This window comes from Carassius carassius, chromosome 27, assembly GCF_963082965.1.
Source record: "Carassius carassius chromosome 27, fCarCar2.1, whole genome shotgun sequence".
Lineage (NCBI taxonomy): Eukaryota > Metazoa > Chordata > Actinopteri > Cypriniformes > Cyprinidae > Carassius > Carassius carassius.
Window position 1 is genome coordinate 17540139 of NC_081781.1, and position 22376 is coordinate 17562514.

The window sequence follows — 22376 nt, forward strand, 5'->3', positions numbered from 1 at the left end:
TACCTCTGAAATTAAAATATTATATAATAAGCTCCACAGAAGATTATGTTCAGAGAATTTGTTGTTATAAAGTAGCTACTTAACCTGAAAGCTACCTAGTTTTGGAACGTAAAGTTAAGGTTATGCATGTACTTATCCATGAACTATACTTAACCTACTTTCTGGAATGCCCCCAAAGCATTTTTGTTTACTTTGATTCTAGATTTTCTTTTGAGAAAAGTCTTGTTCAAATGGTAATAATGACCCAACATTCATCTGGACATCTCATCTTATTAAATGTGTTTATATCGACCAAAACAATGTAAGGGATTCACATAATGCACAAATATGCTTTTTTATGCTTGCAAACAACAATAAAGTTGTTGACACTTGTAAACTTCCAAATACACCGCAGAACAAGAGAGACATAAGATAACGGATATAAGTCTTTATTAAAGGGAAAACTTCCTCCAAAATGAATATTCTGTCATCATTTAGTCGCCCTCATGCAATTACATTCCTGTATGAATGATTTTATTCTTTGGGACATAAAAGAGGTTTTGAAAGACATTGGTTTTGGTGACTTTACTGTATGAAAAAAATAAAATAAAATCTGAAAACATATTGTTCATGTTTTACAGAAGACTGTAAAGACACAAGTACAGTATTGTAAATGACAGAATTATTATTTTTTTTTTGTAAAATATCCCTCTTAAATATATTATATAAATTATATCATATAAATGATGATATATCATTCGATCATAAATTATTTCGGGAGGTTGGTACCAAGACAGACTCAACACACATATACTGTATGCCCACAAACCACTTTGTCTCATCTCTTAAGTGTGCACTCTTTGATATGAAGAGTAACAAGTCATGAGAAATCGCAACCTCAGTGCTTTTATTTGTGTAGTAATTTCCAGTTTGCATGTTTATTTTTTACAATACTATTTAAGGTTATACATTCAAATACAAGCGTTTTCATAGACAAGCTTCTTTAATTTGTGGCTTTCCTCTCAATATCTGACCTAAGCAAATGTCAGGTATTTGATGCCACATTCCTGATGTCAAACATGCATCTGACCCCATACAGGGGAAATCTCAGCACGCGATCTCATGCGTGATGTTCCCTGCTAGAAGGGGTGTTGTGTCCCCATGCTGGTTCTTCCTGTGGAAGCCTAAACATTAGAAGTCCTTATTGTTCATATAATATACTCACTAGTGTGTTTCCTAGATCATGCCTGCAAGCCAGGGCGGGAGAAAGAGTCCGATTGTGCCCAGCAAACAAACTATGATGAACATCCATAGGAAGATTCTGTCTATTACCATAGCAACATACTTCCAGTCCTCTTTTACCTGTGTGAAGAGATAAGAGAATCGAGTGGATTATAAAACAACATGTAACTAGAAAAAGTAAAGTTTATAACAAAACCATCCGTTTAAGCCATATCTGAAGGGTGGTACCAAGACAGATTCAAATATATATACCCACAAACCATTTTGTCTCTAGCTCTTTAGTGTGCAGTCAGTTACAGAAAGTCACTGTGTCTCTTTTCCAGTTGACACTTTTAATTTTCACAATAATATCTATGGTTATACATTCAAATACAAGGGTAATTGTCATTGAAAAACTTCTTTAATTTGTGGCACTCTTCTTAGTTTTTAATAAAAGTTTGTCATAGACTTTGACATTGGCTTGAAAAATCATTACTCAAAGGTTTAAAATTGTTTTAACAGGCAATTTGATAGATCTACTGTAGCTTAAACACCATAGAAGTTACAATTATTTTATAAATAAATAGTAAATCAAAAAATCTTACATATACAATTATTTAAATTAAAATTGTATATTATATTGTTTAAAACCTTGGAGTCAGTATGTTTTTCTTTTTCAAAGTAATTAAATTCATCAAAGTCGCATTAAATGGATTAAACATGTCAGTAAAGACATTTAGAATGTTACAAAATATTTCTATTTCAAATAGCTTATATTCATCAAAGATTCCTGAAATATCATTTTCCACAAAAATATTAAGCTGCACAATTGTTTTCAGCTTTGATAATAAACGTGTTTGTTGAGCATAAGATGAGCATATAAGTGTGATTTCTGAAGAATCATGTGACACTGAAGACTGGATCAATGCTTTAAATTGAATTTCGCCATCACTGGAATAAACAACATTTTAAAATATATTAAAATAGAAATATATTTTAAATGGGAATTTATTTGAGAAAATTGCAGTTTTCACTGTGTTTTGATCAAATAAATGCTGTGTGCTTATTCCAAAAAAAATTGGGGAAAATGACACTAAACTTTTGGAACAGTAGTGTAAAATTAATTAAAAGAAACTTACACTAAAGTCAGCATCTTCTGCTCTCAGGTGGTCTGCTATGTAGTGAACCCCCTCCAGAGCTTGCAGGACACTGGGGGACAGAGGGAACCCTGGGGTGTCTGGCATCATGTTTTCAGGCCGCTTTGTGACATTAACTCTTCCACCAAGCTGCCTGGAAGCCAGGCCCAACTCCAGTCTTGAGGAGGGGCCAAATTTCTGTAGAGGAGGTGGAGTCGAGATGAGAGGGCAGGGCGAAGGGGTCTGGAGTGAAAGCGAGATTGCCGAGGACAGCGTTCCCAGTTCTAAATCCTTATAACCGAAGCGTCTGCGGGACTCATCCTCTCCTCTGAACCAGCTAGTAGCTGTACTGAGGGTTGCGTTTGCCGGTCCAAGAACCCGTGATGTCATTCCTTGGCCCTGCCGCTGCAGGAGGAGGAGTTTCTGCCTGCGACGGCTGTCCGGTGCAGGTCTACGCATAAACAAGCACCGTGGGATCAAATCCAAGAAGACTGAGTGAACCCAATGGGGCATCTTATGAGTGCTGGGTGAGCGGTGGTGGACGTTAAGCACGAAGACGGTGATGACGATGGACAAGGTGACGAAGATCATAGTGAAGAGAAGGTATTCGCCAATGAGCGGGATCACAAGCGAGGTAGAGGGGATGATTTCTGTGATGAGCAGCAGGAAGACGGTGAGCGAGAGGAGGACTGAGATACACAGCGTGATCTTCTCACCACAATCTGACGGGAGATAAAAGACCAGGACGGTCAGGCAGGAGATGAGCAGGCAGGGGATGATGAGGTTTATGGTGTAGAAGAGCGGCAGACGGCGGATTATGAAGAAGTAGGTGATGTCTGGGTATATCTCATGGCAGCAGTCGTACTTCTTGGTGTTGTAGGTGCCGACAGCATTGATGATGGCCCACTCGCCGCTCTCCCAGTAATCTTTCAGGTCGACCGTGTTCTCGATGCGCTCTAAGTCAATCTTGGCTTTGTCGTAAGTCCACGAACCGAATTTCATCTTGCAGTTCTGCTGGTCAAAGGGGAAGAAGGTGACATCTATGCTGCATGAGCTCTTGTAGATGGCAGGTGGAACCCAGAGCACTTTACCTGTGTGGAAGAGGTGGGCTTTGGTCATGTGGGTCACCGCAAACTCCCCATCTGCACTGAAGGGGACAACAACATTAATTTGATTAGATGTCACTTTACTAGAGGAAAAGCAGTGAAATGGTTTCATGCATCATACAATTCAGCAAAATACATTTTCACACATTTTAATATTTGCTTCAAAGCAAATAAAACTTGCATGTTTGCTGTTACAATGACTGTAACAATGAAGATGATGATGATTTATATTTTAATGTTACATAAAATGAGCATAGTTTGGTTATACAAGTGTGGATGTAAAGTGAAAGTGACATACAGCCAAGTATGGTGACCCATACTCAGAGCTCTGCATTTAACCTATCCAAAGTGCACACACACAGAGCAGTGAACACAACACACTGTGAACACAAACCAGGAGCAGTGGGCAGCCATTTATGCGGCGGCACCTGTGGAGCAGTTTTGGGGTTCAGTGCCTTGCTCAAGGGCACCTAAGTTGTGGAATTGCCGGCCCGAGACTCAAACCCACAACCTTAGGGTTAGGAGTCATACTCTCTAACCTCTAGGCCACAACTTCCCCTAATATAAAGTTATATGTACACAAGATAAATAAACATATTAACGAAGCCTTAGGAGTTGGCGATATGATAAAAATCTCGTATCACAATATGAGTAATTTTATTTCACGGTAACAATATATATCACAAAAAATTTAGTTATTTTTGCTTAAAATAAAGTCATTATATGAAAAATATATACCATAGAAATTATGCATGATACCATAGAAAATTCTAATTATTTTTCACCAGTGTCAGTATCACAAAAATGTCATACTAGCCTAAAAAATTAAAAACCTCAAGCTCACTGAAGACCAGTAAAACAGTCAGTGATTAAATAATAGCAAGAAACTATTCAAAAGCTAGGGGGGGGGGGTACTACGTTAGATCAAATAAATAATATGCTACATACATTGAATAAAGTAATCAAATGAATAAAAACACTGCATATTCTTTATTGTGTAATATATTTCTTCTTATTATGGATACAAAAGTGATTTAGTCAAAAGCAGTGAGATTTTTCTCTTTTCTGTTTGATTAACATGAATGACAGACGGGAGGAATATTAGACTGCTGTCACTTTCAGAGCTGCCCGGATCCAATATACTGTTGTACAAAGTGTTTTCTTTCTCAGCTGTTTGCTTTCACTTAAGACCTGAATTACTGTGTTTAGGAGGATACTTACAAAGACGGCATCTGACACATACAAGTGTTTTTAAACTGCAATACTTTAAAAAAAAAATGCAAATGTACATTTAAATAAGTAATTGGATAAATGAAGCATTAAAAAAAAGATTATAAATTAACAAATTAACAAATAAATGTATGTGGTAGATAAGATCGATACGTGGGTAATTATTTATAAGCTGTCATCATCATTAAATGATGCCTTCTACATGGAGTTTCTTGGATATTTTAAGTCTTTCAGACAGGACATATTTGTTTTAATAATGATTCGGCAGTTAAACAGTGGAAGAACTGCCTTTGGAGAGTTCTTGGTATCTAGGCTGGTGTAGCACCACATTCAAACAGTGGGTGGCAGTCTAACGAAGTGTGTGAGTTCATTTCCGTGCATTTCCAATGGCATGGTATTGCATACTAGCCTGGTAATATCAAACTCTGCTACTTCGCTGAAATGAAATTGAGCGGAAGTATGAAGTCTGATGTAGTCAGGCTAATTGCATACAGTACACCTTATAGATCATGTCACTGCTTGTGCGCTTCTGAGAACCAACTCTGCATTTAAAACAGTCTACACAGCACTACACAGTTAACATCTTACGCTCTGTCTTGATTTCTTTGCATTTAACTTGTGGGGATTTATGAGTGTTGTTTAGCTCAGATAAATTGTTACTCACTTGTTGTACAAAACTATATCCGGGACCCAGATTAGTTCTGACGGAACCCTGATAGAAGTCACATTGTCGTAGTCTGAAGGCTTCCAGCGTAGTTTATAGTCATTCCACTCCTGAGCGAGAGGCCACAAATGTTCAGGAAATTAAAAACTAAATCACTACAAAAAAGCGGCTACCATTATACTTATCTGACAATTTTATTTTGATTGTTATCATTAAATCATTTTACTCTTTAGCCAACTTTGTTCTAATTTATGGTGCCAGATCATTAAAAAAATTCTCCATTCTACATATTAACTTTCTGCTGCACACACCTGCTTTAGCCAGACATTTGTTGTCATCATCTGATTCTTCTCGTCCTGTGGAGGAGAAAAAGAAGGAAGGACAGTGAGTATTAGATGAGTCAGAATGCTGGGTTTGCTCCAGCAGAAAGCTTTTGGTTCAGAAAGATCACAAACACCTTATAATTTTAATCTTCCGATGGACTTGGAGCCTTAAAGGAGCATGAACCTAAATTCATCAATATTCTAAGGTTTTAGGGCTCTTAATATGGCAATATACAGTAGGAGGTTGATGTTACTGCCTTGTGAAATGAATATTTCAGCATATCTGTAAACAAAATTGTAAAAATAATTATTAGCATTTGTTATTTATTGTTATTGTAAGAATACTAAGCTTTAGATAACCTTGGGCCAAAACAGACTCTGGATGCATGTGAGGTTTAGGTTGATTTTATTTTTTTTAAGGTTTATCTCCATTGCAATCTGACAAGGTATTAGTTTTATAACAGCAGTAACAGTAAGAGCACAAAAAAATGTAATATGTTTCCTACCATTCAAAAGTTTGTGGTTAGAAAGATTTTAAAATAAATTATTAAAGGATATTGCCACAAAAAATATTAAGCAGCACAACTGTTTTCAACATTTATAATAATAATAATAATAATAATAATAATGAATGTTTATTGAGCAAATCAGCATATTAGAATGATTTCTGAAGGATAATGTGACACTGAAAATTGGAGTAATGATGCTGAAAATTTAGCTTTGCCGGAATATATTACATCTTAAACTATATTTAAATCGAAAATAGTTAATTTAACTTACCACATCAATCAGCTGGGCAATAGATAAACCAAACTTGACAATGACAACATCAGAGGTGTTTGGTACAGGCCTTGACCACTTGTTGTAGCCATCAAAGAGCTTTTTGAAGAGTTCATCTTCAGCGTGTGAATGAGTCTTCTCACAACAAGAGACTGCAAGTGGAAGAGAAGACATTACATTCGAACAGCTAATACTTGTACTAGATTTAATCAAATGTTTCAAAAGAAAATATAAATAAAAAGATATATATAAGATATAATAAGACAAGCATATATATATGTGTGTATGTATGTATGTATATATATATATATATATATATAAGCCTAGTAAGATTTTTGATCATCTAATGCTGCTACTGTTTGGTGAACAAAACACATAGACTATTTTATATGCTTAGACTTAACATACGGAAAGAATTTTACATCCTGCATATACAGTCTATTTCAACTTCTACAAAGCTCCTTTCACAATAAAAAATATGAAAATGAGAAAGTGGAGGCAAATTATTTTTGTTCTATTGTGCTGTCTACGACTTGGCATTTAAATTGCAGTCATAAAGTACATTACATCATCTTATAGTGAGCTTGGTTCATTACTGAAGTGCCAAACATTCAGATTGCTAGAGAAGCAGTTTCACAAGCTCTGCTTATTTTGAAAGTTCTCTTATAGATTTGAGTGAAGCATGACAAATTATTGAACAAGTGTGTGAAATTACAGAGCTAGAGATTAAATACTTCAATGAGCTAATGGGAAGGAGAACCTATTAATTTATCTAGGGCTCCCTGACCACACTATTTGCATGTTAAATAACTAAAACATATAGTATTAAAGCGCTTTATCAGGGGATTAACTCCCATTCATTTCTTTAATCATATATGATTACACGCATCATCACTTCATCACTTCTCATTTGTAGATTGTAATGGCTCAAAAATGTTTCCAGGCAAAACTATTCCACACAAATAAACTTCAGCAATATCACGTGAGCAGAGTGTTATGTTTCCAAAAATCGCTGAATTTGAAATATTACACTCCCTAAAAACAAAGGCCTATAACTCTTAATTTTATTTCCCATTACAAAAAAAAAAAAACTGAAAGTTTGTCACAAACAGTGAACAACTAAAAAAATATTATAAATAATTCAGAACGCCAGTCTATTTACTTTGATTAAAGAGCACAAAAAAAAGATGTGTGGATAAATGAAATAAATAAATTACACAGTATTCCATAAAATAAAAAATAAATAAATATTTTTAAAATTATTGTCAATTTAGATTTTGTCTTTAAAAGTAGTTTATTTTCCAAAATAAATAAATAAATCTAGACCTTTTTTCACTGACTGACTGGCGAGCCCAAAGTCATGAAAATGCATATGCTATCAGTTGCATGTTTTAATTTATTTTATTTTATTTTACATGCTATTTATATGCAGAGACTGTGCATATGATACGCACGTTTTACGTGCATATAGTGTGCAGTTTTTGCACGCATATGATATGCACTTTGTTGGGGTCTATATTATATGCATTTCTGGCGTACATAAAATACGTACCTACCCCACACCCCTAAACCTACCTATTGCATATCATATGCACGTCAAAGTCCATTTTTGCATATAAATAGTATGCCAAATAGAAACAGAAAATTGTCCCATTGAAACGCACATTCATGAGCTTGGGTTAGAGCAGGCCTATGCCATCTTTTCTTTTGACATACTGTTTTTCATATACTGTACTATATTGAATTGAAGTAGGCATATATAGATTCAATGAGTAGTATGTCTGAAATCATGAGGCAGTGACCACATGAAGAATATAGTACTTTGATTTTTATTAATACTACTAATAATATGTTTTCTATTTAAGTTTTCATTTGGACCTACCTGTATATAGTGAGGAAAAATGCTCTTAAAAACATTGCTTCAAACACCTGATATGTGTGAAGCCGACAAATTTTAATGATACGTGGGCCAGTGAGGCTACCTGAATGATGACTGATTCTCTGCTTTTTTCAAGAGGATATGTTCTGTAATCTTTGCACCTCAGGTTGTCACCTTTGCAGGACAGAGGCTATACACCATTAAGATGGCCCACTCCGGTCTCATCTCTGAGCTGAGGAGGCATTAAAACAGAACCCCGAGGAAAGTGTTTGCACATAGTATGTGTCAGGCCTGCTATTTGAGTGCTGTAGCATGGCTGTAGTTGCTCTCTGAGAGCAGTCATTTGCTGTGTGAAGAACTGAGCTCCCTTGGGTCATGCTGGCACAACGAGTCACACTCTGGGCAAGTGACAACATGTCATTAACAAGTCAGATTTAGGGTCTGCACCACAGGGCATCAGTACAGTGGGACATGGTATGAAACCCAAGCACAGCACCGACTACAGCCAGCGGAGGAAAATATTTTTTCACCTCTGGCACATTTCTTGCTTTTTTAAGCATATAATGATGCATTTTGAAGTTATTATTATTCTGAGGCTAGGAATTTGGTATTTGGTATTGCATTTATGCATCTAGATGTGGTGAAGACGACTTGCTGAAGTTCAAACCGAGCATCAAAATGTAGAAGAAAGGGTTTTTAAGTGACTTTAAACATGGAATGGTTGTTGGTGCCAAATACTGGTCTGAGTATTTCAAAAACTGCTGATTTCTGGGATTTTCGAGCACAGCCATCTCTAGGGTTTACAGATAATGGCTTGAAAAAGAGAAAATATCCAGTGAGCGGCAGTTGTGTGGATGAAAATGCCTTGTTGATGTCAGAGGTCAAAGGAGAATAGGAAGACTGGTTAGAGATGATAGAAAGGCAACAGTAACTCAAATAAATACTCATTACAACCAATGTATGCAGAATACCATCTCTGAATGCACAACAGGTTGAACTCTGAAGTAGATGGGCCAAAGCAACAGAAAACCACACTGGGTGCCGCTCCCATCAGCTAAGAACAGGAAACGGAGGCTACAATTCACACAGACTCACCAAAATTGGACAATAGAAGATTGGAAAAACGTTGCCTGGTCTGATGAGTCTCAATTTCTGCTGTGACATTCAGATGATAGGGTCAGAATTTGGTGTAAAGAACATGAAAGCATGGATCCATCTTGCCTTGTCTCAACGGTTCAGGCTGCTGGTGGTGTAATGGTGTGGGGGATATTTTCTTGGCACACTTTGGGCCCCTTTGTACCAATTGAGAATGGTTTAAACACCACAGTCTACCTGAGTATTGTTGCTGACCTTCTCCATGCCTTTATGACTACAGTGTACCCATTTTCTGATGGCTACTTCCAGCAGGATAATGCACCATGTCACAAAGCTCAAATCATCTCAGACTACTTTCTTGAACATGACAAAGAGTTCACTTTACTCAAATGGCCTCCACAGTCACCAGATCTCAATCCAATAGAGCTTTGGTAAGAGGTGGAACGAGAGATTTGCATCGTGGATGTGCAGCCGACAAATCTCCAGCAACTACGTGATGCTATCATGTCAGTTTGGACCAAAATTTCTAAGGAATGTTTCCAACACCTTGTTGAATCTATGCCACAAAGAATTGAGGCATATCAGAAGGCAACAGGGGGTCCGACCCGGTACTAGGTTGGACTGGGGGTAAAACCAGTACTGATTGTGTGTGTGTGTGTATATATATATATATATATATATATATATATATATATATATATATATATATATATATATATATATATATATATATATATGTCAGGATCATTAGATGGAGTGCCCATGAACTTCAGTAGAGGGCACTCCACTCAGGACCATTCCACCCATCAACCACCAGATGTCACTTGGACACTAGCACCTTTCATACTGTTGCACCACACCCGAACTACATTCCCCATGAGTCACTGCATCACAATCACCTTGCCACACCTGCACCTCATTCATCAGCCAATTTCCTTGCCACACCTGCACCTCATTTACACACACATAAAAGCAGCACAATCACTCTCACTCACTGTGAAGTCTTGTTTTGCCTGTCTAACATTTCCGAGCGTTTCTACCTGTGTTTGTCATTCCCGTGTTTGATCTTTGGCCTGATTACTCTGCTTTGACCATTCTTTAATAAAGCGCTGCATTTGAATCCGAACGTCTCTGGCTCATCATTACAATATATATATATATATATATATATATATATATATATATATATATATATATGTGTGATGATGTAATGTATAGTAATTTATAGCTGAGAATAAAGGAAAAAGTGTTCATAAACCAACCGGCAATATGGTTTAATTGGAGAATATGTGTTTTGTCAATTTCTTCACAATAAATTATTATTTTATTAATTAAACTTTTCACTTTAATAAAATGTTTAATAAAACACAAAATTAACAATTATTTGGCACAAATGTGGAGTTTTAGTTTTAACTAAAATAAGTTAAACTGTGTTAACTTGGTATTTTCATCTTTTTTTTTAAAAAAATAAACAAAATGATGAAAGGTTGATAAACCTTATTTTACAATGCTAACATGTTTTCATTTGAGTTTTTAAGGTGACTGTCTAATTGCCTTCATCAGTAATTTAATTCAAAGTGCAGCAAACTTATACTGTAAATATAACTGTTGCACCACAATTTTACTTTAAAATATTCTTTTATATAAATTTTATATTTTATATTATTTTATATTTTTATTCTAAAAATCTTTAATTTGGTACATGTATCCTATAACTAAAAGGTTTAGGCCTATATTTTAAATCATATTAATTACATATTAATTAAAATTGAATTTTCTCAAGTAGCAATTGGCTACTAAACCGTGATCACCGTGATAATTTTTGTATGTAACGTAAAAGAACATCGGAGGCTCGTTCTCAATTCCAGTTTGCAACGGTGAAGTCTGCGTCAGTTCTGCAGCCGCTCAAACAGCGATAACAGCGCATCTGTTCTCCAGTCTGTGAGGAGCAGAGCAGGTGGACGGATTTTACTAAACAAACTTATAGGTTGTTAGATCAAAGCCTCGGACCTGAAATTGGCTGGCGACCTTCTTCTTCTTGTATCTCCGTTCAACTCTGGAAACTTTCAAGTGTCCTTAAGGAAATCCGATGCAAATAGCGTCGGTAAAGTGCATCCAGCTGCAAGCTCGTCAGATGCCCGCAGTGATATTCATTCATCAGGAGTCCAGAGGCTGCTGACAGCGAGCGGCGCTCGTGGAGAGTGCGAGCGTAAACGCAGAGTGATGAGCAAGCCCAATAAATCTGCCTTGATTTAAGCGCCAGCTTGGCCGTGGAAAGGACACTTAATTTTACTGGCAATCGTGCGTGCCATTCTAATGCTTACACATCTCTGACTGTGGATATGTGAAAGCATTTGCATCTTAAACCAGCTCATGGTGGTTTGCTGGTTTCCATTGTGACCAGTTGAAAACCAGATTAAGCTGGATGTTTTGAGATTTTTGAGATTCTTAGTTGACAATGAATCAAATCGATCATATTAATCAATGCACGTTGGAAATGCCTAATACACAGGTAAAACAATCAAATAAACGTTGTCTTATTTTTAAGGCTCCTTTGTAGAAAAGATTCTGGCTTAGGGTGACCAAAGCTGGTTCAAGTTAAACTAGCATCAAAGCCGCTAACCACATTAAAGTGGTCATGGTTTTTGGAAATGTGCAGTCAAAATAAGTTTATAGCTACAATTATATAATCAGTTTGGACTATTCTTAAGTAATATTGTAAAAATGTAAAAAAAAAAAAAAAAAAATTATTCAGAAGTGAAACTTACTTGACTCACATAGGATAGTGCAGAGAAGTGAAATCCTCAGGAAGAACCGCTGATTCTGAAGAAAGCGCTCCATCATACAGCCGATTACTTTCAATACATTTCTATATTTTCATCTGCATTCCACGCGACAGTTTCCGTATAATTCAGTGGCTTCTGTGTTTTCTGTTGTGGTGTCATACTCTGCATCCTCTGCTGGTTGTATTTAGGGTTAGATGTTCTCGTCAATTTTTTTAATCACATGTATTATAAGGGTTGGCAAAAATCAGTTTTTCGTAAAAATGTTTCAAATTAAGTAGCATAAATCCAGTGTTTATCCATATTTATCCAACCCTTAAGTTTATTTCTCTCTAAGTGAAAAAGCACGATGATGAGTTTAAGTTTTGCGCACCTGTTCAGCGGAAGATCAGATTCCGTGCTGCAAAAGTATAAGACTATTTATCTCCATATGCATCCAAAAAAGAAGTATTTTTAGAAGCAGATATATCCCAGAGTAACTCCATTCGTGCCACACAGTGTATAGATGCACTCATGACCTGGCTCCTGCTGTTTCCAGGGTTTACTCCAGACTGAGCATCTCAGTCCGCCTACCCACTTTCATGTCAGACAGAAAGGGAGGGAGCGAACACATCACAAATTCACGAGCTTGACCACATTCCAAGTTGACCGATGTTTGTTTTCAACAAATCTGAACGAATTTTCTTTTTCAAATAAAAACAACATAATTAATTCACGTTTATTGGATACGTTCCCGAACTCGTATGGAGACAGTCCTTGTCAAATCAGGGCCAAACCTATTATTGCATCAAGTGATTGATTTGTTCTTGCAATTAACTTCCGCTAGAGGTCAGTGTAGCTGAATAAATGCTGAAGGGGCGTTTGTGGGGCTTTTATTTTTAATCAATTTAAAGAGTTCACACTCTCAACAAACAATTTCTGGCAAAGGGATGGCTTGGAAAAATACCTTCTCTAATTGTACATTTTTAAAATTGAAAACCCTGATATATACTTTTAGTGAAAATCATATTCAGCAATGCCACATAAAGAATGACTATAACCCCCATAAACAGTATATAAATATTCAACACTCAGTATTGTATTTAGTTTGTCACTGAAATTCATTCTTTCACACAACCTGTATCTATGAACCCTGCCAGCATGCACACACAAATCCCTTCAAAAATAGCAAAAGTGACCACAACTGACAAGAGTAATACACTTATATTTTAATAGTTATACTTACAGTATATTTAATCATACTCGAGTAATCACAATATATTTTAAAATAACATTCTTTAGTCAAAAAAATGTCTGATTCTTTCTTCTGATTCTTTTAGATTCTGGCTTCAAGCTGCCAAGTAACATTTTTATTTCTCAGTGACATCACTGCCATGTTTTTTCTTTCCTTCTTTCTTTCTTTTTTCATTTCCATCTTTCTCTCTCTCTCTCCAACGTACAAGAGTTCATGCTTGCTGATTTCCAGACCCTCTTACAGTCTTTTCACCATCTGCTCCCTAGCGCCAAGACATCTAGACCATAGCTGCAGGGTTGTCTGTACTTGGAAAGAGAATATTCTTTTAAGATGTCACCTCACTGCCAAGATAATTTTTACAATTTCCTTGTACACAAAGCTATTATGTTTTCATCATGGCTCACAAATAAACACTGAACAAGAGAGAAAAATATAGTATAGCGTTTCAGTCTATTCTCTGACAATATGCTTTTTAAAACATAGTAAGCAAGTAAGATAAAATATAAAAAAAATGCAATTGGTCCACATATGGACTGTTTAAGGTGACAACATTGTTTTATTGTTATTAAAACATTGTGGATAATATTGATGTGACATGCCGTATATCACTTTTATCATTTTTTTTTTCAGGTTGGAGGGCTTCCCACTGAATCATTTAGTTTTACGCGGCTGTCTCATGTTCTTCCTCAGCTGTTTGATCATCTCCACATGCAGGGTTCGTGAGGAGCTCTCCAGTCGAGTGGCGATGTCCGTCGCGGTACGCAGCATTTCTTCAAAGGCAAGGGACTCCTCTTTTATTCTTAGATAAAGACATAAAGTAGACACAACATCAGAAATAGAGAGACAGAGAGAGAGAGAGAGAGAGAGAGGAGAAGAAGGAAATGAACAGGGGCCTTCTTAGGGCCTCAGCATAGTATTTCTTGAAGTAGGGGCCTCAAAGGGGCTGAAATTCACATTCCTTCCAACTGTCCAGACTGGTGATGGAAAACCCAGAGACCAGAATCAGTCGTGTTATTGTGGTTAGTCTGAGGCTCTACGAGCTACAAGCTTTTTTTCACATCACTGTGTCTATAAGCATTTATTTCTTGTTTAGGATTTACTTTTATAATTTTACTTTTATTATTTTATCTTTTACCTTGGAAGTGTTACTTTTATGTATGCAGCCTTAAAACACTCTTGAACTGGCAGTTTCAAATATTAAAGGTTTAGTTCACCCAAAAATGAAAATTAGGCCAAAAATCCCTCTTCCTCAAGGCATCCTAGGTGTATATGACTTTCTTCTTTCAGACAAAGTCGGAATTATATTAAAAATTGTCTGTGATCTTTCAAGCTGTTTACTGGCACTCAGCGGGTGTTGCATGCCTCAGTCCAAAAGAAGTTAAATAAAAAGTACCCATCTATTAAAAAACAAAAAAAGTGTCTCACATGGCTCCGGGGGGTGAACAAAGACCTCCTGTAGTGAATCAATTTGTTTTTGTTAATAAAAAATCTACCATATTTAAAAAATAATTATTACTTTGATCTAGCTTGTACTCACTGTTGTAAATGGAAGCATTCCGGGGGATTGATGTATGCGGTCAGCTTTGCGCATGTGCCACTCAGATGTGACGAACACGGAATTGCAGGGAAGAGATCAAAACAAAACAACGGTCACTAATTAGAAGTCCAAACGAGGATTTGTAAAGAAGAATATCGGAGGATTTTGATATGAGCTAAGAGGAGACTGGTTTTCATTTGCTAAAGTAAGGAAACTTTGCTTCCTTTCCTCCTGGTAACAAATGTTGGTTTTCACAAGACTCACCAGCGCATGTGCAACGCTGACCTCATACCTCATCAGTCTGGAGCTGCTTCTGTGTACAACTGTTGGCGCAGGCTACATTAAAGTGATTGTTACGTTTTGAATATGGATATTTTTCTTATAAAAACACAAAGATTTGCTATAGGAGACCATTGTTCACCCCCCGGAGCCACGTGAGACACTTTTTTAAATTGATGGGTGCTTTTTATTTCACTTCTTTTGGACTGATGCGCTGCAACACAGCTGTTTAGTGGCATTAAATAGCTTGAAAGATCAAATAAAGTTTTTTTATATAACTCAGACTGGATTTGTTTGAAAGAAGAAAGTCATATACACCTAGGATGCCTTGAGGGTGAGTAATTTATGGGCGTAAATTTTTGTATTTTTGGGTGAACTCTTTAAGGTCTATAAATGAACTCTCTGTATATTGGGAAACAAAAATAAAATACATCTAAAAAAATCTATAATAAATAAATGATTAAATAAATATATAAATTAAACTAATTATACTACATATACATACTACATATATATATACAGTACAGACCAAAAGTTTGGAAACATTACTATTTTTAATGTTTTTGAAAGAAGTTTCTAATGCTCATCAAGCCTGCATTTATTTGATCAAAAATACAGAAAAAAATTTAATATTGTGAAATATTATCACAACTTAAAATAATTGTTTTTAAATTTATTATACTTTAAATTATCATTTATTTGTGTGATGCAAAGCTGAATTTTTAGGATCATTATCACATGATCCTTTAGAAATCATTCTAATATGATGATTCATTATCAAAGTTGGAAACAGTTCTGCTGCTTAATATTTTTTCAGAACATGTGATACTTTTTAGGATACTTTGATGAATAAAAAGAAAAAAAAGAAAAAAAAAGAAGCTATGTTTTTAAAATATAAATATTTTGTAATAACAATATACACTACTGGTCAGTAATTTGGGGTCAGTAATTTTTTTTCTTTATTTTTTTTAAATAAAATCAATACTTTTATTCAGCAAGGATAAAAAGTGATATTAAAGAAAATATATTATTAGAATTTTTTTTAATTTTTAATAAATGCAGTTCTTTCCAACACTCATAATAAATCAGAATATTAGAATGATTTCTAAATGATCATGTGATAGACTGGATGTTACATGTGACACTGAAGCCTGGAGTAATGATGCTGAAAATTCAGCTTTGCATCACAGGAATAAAAATTTTTTTTAAAGTATATTCAAATAGAAAACTATTATTTTAAGTTGTGATAATATTTCACAATATTACTTTTTGTTCTGTATTTTTGATCAAATAAATGCAGGGTTGATGAACAGAAGAAACTTAACTTCTTTCAAAAACATTAAAAATAGTAATGTTTCCAAACTTTTGGTCTGTACTGTATATATATATATATATATATATATATATATATATATATATATATATATATATATATATACACACACACACACACACACACACACACACACACACACATATATATATATATATATATATATATATATATATATATATATATATATATATATATATATATATATATATATATATATATATATATATATATATATATATATATATATATATATATATATATATATATATATATATATATATATATATATATATATAAGAATTAACTATTTTTTATAGGAATTTCAGCAATTAAAGCAATTACATTAATCAAAGTGACAGCAAGATTTCTATTTTACATAAATTATTTTCTTTTAGATTTTATGTTCATCTAAGAATCCTAAAAAATGCTTTCACAAAAACTTTAAGCAGCACAACATTTTCAACATTGATAATAAAGCAATTCAGCATATGAGAATGATTTCTGAAGGATCATGTGACATTGAAGACTGGAGACTGGATTTCAAAATATATTCAAATAGAACACAGTTATTTTAAACTGTAATAATGTTTCATAATATAATATATATAATGTAATTATGGTCAAATAAATGCAATTCTGTTAGTTTTATTTGTTTATTTGGGATGTACAGTATACCAGTGTACTTAGAAAAATATAGACATTTTCACCTCTGATCTTCCATCGTCATTTCTCATATGTAAACAGCAAATTGTACAATTTTGATACTAAATATTTTACACGTGTTAGACTTTCCTCCCTCCTCTTTATCATTCAGGTTTGTTGCCTTAGCATCTTAAATTGTTAAAAACCATGGATTTTTGCCTTGTAGACAAGAGACAAGACTGCCTTATTATGATTCAACTCATCTCACTTCTGAATTCCAGCCAAAGTGGCTTGAGCGTCTCCCTCCAGCTGACTCTCCAACTCCTCTGCTGCTTTTGTCACCACACTCTCACAGCTCACGTGATCATCTCTGATTCCAACAATGTTCTCTTGGATCACCTCCTCGTAGCGTTGATCTCCCATCTCTGCTCCTACATACTGGACCAGATTCTCCATCACTGCCTGGTTCCCATGTTGAATGGCCTTTAGATAAGCAACTTCCTCTCTGAAAGCTCGTAACCGCCTTGTCATAACTTGGCTGGTGTGAAAGTTGACATAACAGTCGCCGCCTTCTGTCTCTGACAGGCTCTGAAAAACTGGCCTGGTCCTGTCTGGCTCATCCCCGACTGCATGAAAGACTGAAGCGGAGGAGTTGCCAGTGACCACAGTCCCAGAGACGTCACCTGATCCCCAATCTCCATCATCACCACTCTGGCAGTAGACTGGCATCACTAGGAGTGTGAAGAGCCAAGTGCCCAGAGTAGAGTGAAGCCTCATCATGACCCAGAAGAGGGAGGAACCTCTATGACCTGGGACTTGACGGAGTGATGGATGAGAACTCAAGCAATGACAAACGTGAGGTCCCTCCTGAGCCCCTCAAAGCTGGACACAGCTTTTCCACACAATCACCACTGTTGCAAAGCTCTGACCTCATCTGTGAAGAAATAAACAGATGCTTAAATAATGTTTTGCTTTGAGAACAGACCAAAACTTTTCTTCAATGGAAAGTATTCAGTATTGTTCAAAAGTCGGTAATGTTTTTGAAAGACTCTCATGCTCGCCAAGGCTACGTATTTGATAAATATAGAGTAAAACAGTTATATTGTGAAATATTATTACAATTTAAAATAACTTGTAAGAAATATAACTGGTAATTGCAACTTTTTTATTTCTCAGTTTTGAATTATTTGTTCTTGCAAGTGTTAGTTTGTATATCACAACTTTTCTATTCAGTGTGTATATCTACAATTGGGACCTTTTTGAGTTTATAACTTGCATTTCTGAGAAAAATTCTTATAATTACAAGAAAAAAGTTGTAATTATCACATATAAAACCAGAATCATTAGTAAAAGAGCCAGAATTGCCTTTATTTATTTAGTTTCTTCCCATGACAGAAACAAGCTTCCAAAGAAAACATTTGTGCTGCTTAATATTTTTGTGGAAATGGTGACAATGTTTTTTATTTTTTTTAATACAGAGTTAAAGAAAAAATAAAGAATAGTAAGAATATTAAAAATTTTGTAACAATGTAAAAGTCTTAACTGTCATGTGTAATCAAATTAGTATGTCCTTAGGGAATAAAAATATTTACAAACTTACGGACCCCAAACTTGAGAACTCTGTGGGTGTGCGTAAAATTGTTACAATTTTATGTTATGTTATGTTATGTTATGTTATGTTATGTTATATGTTATGTTATGTTATGTTATGTTATGTTATGTTATGTTATGTTATGTTATGTTATGTTATGTTATGTATACATTCTCTAGATACCAAACTGAATTAAACTAATCTAGAAAAATACACATATCTTTTTAAGTAATTTCGTGAAACTTACGGTCAAATATGAAAGATAATGAGAGGTCAGAGGATTAAAGAAGTTGCTGTATTTGTGAAACTATACTGTCTGCCAACTGTACTGTGAAAGCTAAATGAAGCAGTAGACTTTTACAGGGTTTTCCGGAGCATGTGGAGGAGGGCTTCCTGCTGGTGTGTGTAGTGAGCACATTCATTTATGTGAGGGCCCTGAGGTGTAGCACATGACCTCTCTGGAAGGGGAGACTGTTTGTTTAGTCTTCCATGTACAAGGATGAGTGCCCTTCAACCCTCTCTCTCTCTTTTTTCACTCTTTCAAAGAAAAAGTGTGAGCCCCATCTTAGATAATACAATCACACAGTATTAAGACTCTTTCCTTTTTACAGTTTCTGCATTGTGCCCCTGGGGTAAAAAAGCATAATCTTATATTATTCTTGGATGTTCCTAAGTGCTTTAAATTGTTTTACAAATTGTATGTTGAATAATAAAATTAATATGACAATAGGTAAACTGAAAAATTTAGTTTTTGAGAATTTGAGTTTTATGCATAACAATTTGTCGAGAAGTTTGTGTTTTCTTGAAAAAAAGGGAAGAATTAAATTATTAAATGGCCAAAGAAAACAATGAATTTTGCAACATAGGTTACTTTAAAGAGATAGTTCACCCAAAAAAAAAAAAAAAAATCTGTCACTTATTACTCATCCTAAAGTCGTTCCAAACCCGTAAGACCTTTGTTTATCTTTAGAACACAAGTTCAGAAGTTTTTGATACATTCCAAGACCCTCCCATAGACAGCAAGGGTACTACCACGATCAAGGTCCAGAAACATAGTAAGGACATCAGTAAAATAATCCATGTGACATAAGTAATTCAAACTGTAATTGTACAAAGCTTCAGGAATATACTACCCAAAATCAAGGCAAGCCACTGCAGACTGAATGAGGAGGAGAAAAATTGTTGAATAAAGTTGTTATTTTTGTTTCCTTAGCACACAAAAAGTATGTTTGTTGCTTCGTAAAATTATGGTTGAACTACTGATGTCACATGGATTATTTTACTGATGTCCTTACTCTGGACCTTGATCATGGTAGTACCCTTGCTGTCTATGGGAGGGTCAAAGAGCTCTCAGAATGAATAAAAAACATCTTGATTTGTGTCCTGAAGATGAACAGAGGTCTTACGGGTTTGGAATTACATTTTTGGGTGAACTATCCCTTAAAGGATGTTTTCATACAAGTTTTTTTTTCTTTCTATCTCCTGCTCTCTGAATCAACTCAACTTACACAGTCACTTTCAATGTCTTGTTTTACTCCAGGGTGTCCCAACACTCCTCTCAACATCTGGAAATGTGAAATGCGATATATGTCTTCAAGGGAAGACGGCTTTCTTTTCCACAGTGTGAGCACTTTTGGATTCTGCGGTAGTTCAGCAGACTTTGCCTAAAAAAAATTTCTTCCTGTGCATGTTCTAGGCAGCATGAAAAATAATTTTTTCTGCTTATGCATTCATATTTTTTGCATTAGTGTAATAGAATATCAAATCTGTTGGTTAATTGCAGTCATCTTTTTTAAAGGTTTGACCTGTGGGGTTGCCTCCAGTTTTTTTTTTACCTGTCTAATCTGTAGGTATTAAAAAAAACCCCACTATAAATCACAAACAAGCTCTTTTAGTAAAGAACCATCCATTTTAGTAAAGGAGTACCATCAAGAGCATCTTTGCCTCTCTACAGCAGTAATTTGTTGTTCATGCTTGCTGATTGACATTTGTGCCTCATGGAGTAAGGATAATATCTGTAACTCAACAGACCGACTCAGCCTGTAATGAACTTCTGCTCTGCTGTGCATGCAATGATGAAAGCAGTGATTTATTTCTCACTTAGTCCTGAAGCACTTTGAGAAAATGAATGAATCTCTTTTATTATAATTTTTTTTTCACAGTTAAAATTAAATACTGAAATGTTTTTGCAAGGTGTTTAATTTTTTAATTAAGTCTGAAAGTGTCAAATGTATTGAGATGAGAAAAAAAAATATTGAAAATTATTTCATGTCTCGGAATGATGCATATTGTTCCTTAACCGAGCAGAGCAAAATGCTGTCATATGCGAACAGTATTTTTAGATTTACTGATCAACATTGTAAATGAACAATGGCACAAAAGTCTTGATTTGATTAGTCGCTCCATTTTGATCCCTCACAACTGCTCACACTGCCAATCCAGAGCTTGTAATGTTTTACAACGGAGAAAACCATTAAACCTTTTAGACACATAAATGATATTATTGGAACTATAAAAGCTCATTCAAACAGCGCTTTTGACCTTTACATTTCCTTCAGGCACCTTTTTAGAAGCATTGTGTCATTTCTAAAAATACATGCCAAACCAGTTCAAAGCTAAGGAAATGCAGTATCATTTTTTATGATAACAAAGTCTGCCTACTTCAGATAAAAAGTCACGATTAACCTTCAGCAATCATGCCAAGTGTCTGGAGCATAAGATGTTCACTCTTATGCTGTAACTCAACCTTCAGAACACATTTGTAATATTGGAAGACTATGCAAATAGGCCACAAGTCTTTTTGAATGGAAAGTACAGTCGCTGTTCCAGTTTTGGGTTTAATTTAGTCATACTTACATTAAAAGAGAATTTCATGTGCAGCAAAAAAGAAAGTGTAGTTGGTTGAGTGTGGTGTGTCTTAAAAATTATTGCTGCATATTTATGAAATGTAAGGTGATATTTCTATAATTAAATGAATGTCAGAAGATATATTTACACCAGTCACTAAAGTAATGAGTCATGCACTCAAATCAGGGCATTAAATAGCTCTGCCATATTAATCTTTGGCAAAGTAGAAACATGAATAAAATAAGACGCTCAAGCCAAAAAAAACTGACAGAACTCACCAGAATCTTCTGACATGTCACAAGGTAGAGCCATGGTCTGGTCAAAATGTTCTTTGCTTTGCCATTCAAAGAGAAGTGGAGCACACATAATCAGCCTGCCTTAGACTTCTTTTCACTTCTTCCAACAAAGTTTGGGAACCTGAAAGTCTGTGTCCCTATTTGGAGACTACTGGAAGGGGAGGGAGTGTTTATAAAAAGGGAGAAACTCAATGATTTCTTTCTTTTGTGTTCAGGAGAGTGAGGGAGAGAGAGAGAGAGGGAGAGAGAGAGAGAGAGAGAGAGAGAGAGGGAGAGAGAGAGAGAGAGAGAGAGAGAGAGAGAGAGAGAGAATGAGCAGGAAAAGAATATTGGGGGAGCGTGGGGTAATCTAGTTCACATCTGTGCCCTGATGTCTGATAATGTACAAGAGTTTCGCAGAAAAGGGTCTTTTCATGAC

General features: G+C 35.3%; 2 protein-coding genes across 3 annotated transcripts; both read right to left on the reverse strand.

The window, feature by feature from the left end:
- Window positions 1-752: 752 nt before the first annotated feature.
- chrna2b (cholinergic receptor, nicotinic, alpha 2b (neuronal)) lies at window positions 753-12730 on the reverse strand. Of its 2 annotated transcripts, none has more exons than XM_059513003.1 (6): window positions 12191-12730; window positions 6440-6591; window positions 5648-5692; window positions 5337-5446; window positions 2340-3483; window positions 753-1341 (listed from the first exon to the last, which is right to left on the reverse strand). In XM_059513003.1, the coding sequence occupies exons 1-6, from the start codon at window positions 12255-12257 to the stop codon at window positions 1216-1218; spliced, it is 1644 nt and encodes a 547-aa protein (XP_059368986.1). In that variant the 5' UTR covers window positions 12258-12730; the 3' UTR covers window positions 753-1215. The 2 variants fall into 2 exon arrangements, with proteins under 2 accessions (XP_059368986.1, XP_059368985.1); XM_059513002.1 differs by having other exon boundaries at window positions 12182-12730.
- A 662-nt stretch (window positions 12731-13392) lies between these two features.
- On the reverse strand, window positions 13393-22123 carry si:ch211-142k18.1 (uncharacterized). The gene is made up of 3 exons (XM_059513004.1): window positions 21941-22123; window positions 17493-18158; window positions 13393-14229 (listed from the first exon to the last, which is right to left on the reverse strand). The coding sequence occupies exons 2-3, from the start codon at window positions 18002-18004 to the stop codon at window positions 14082-14084; spliced, it is 660 nt and encodes a 219-aa protein (XP_059368987.1). The 5' UTR covers window positions 18005-18158; window positions 21941-22123; the 3' UTR covers window positions 13393-14081.
- Between the last annotated feature and the right edge of the window lie 253 nt (window positions 22124-22376).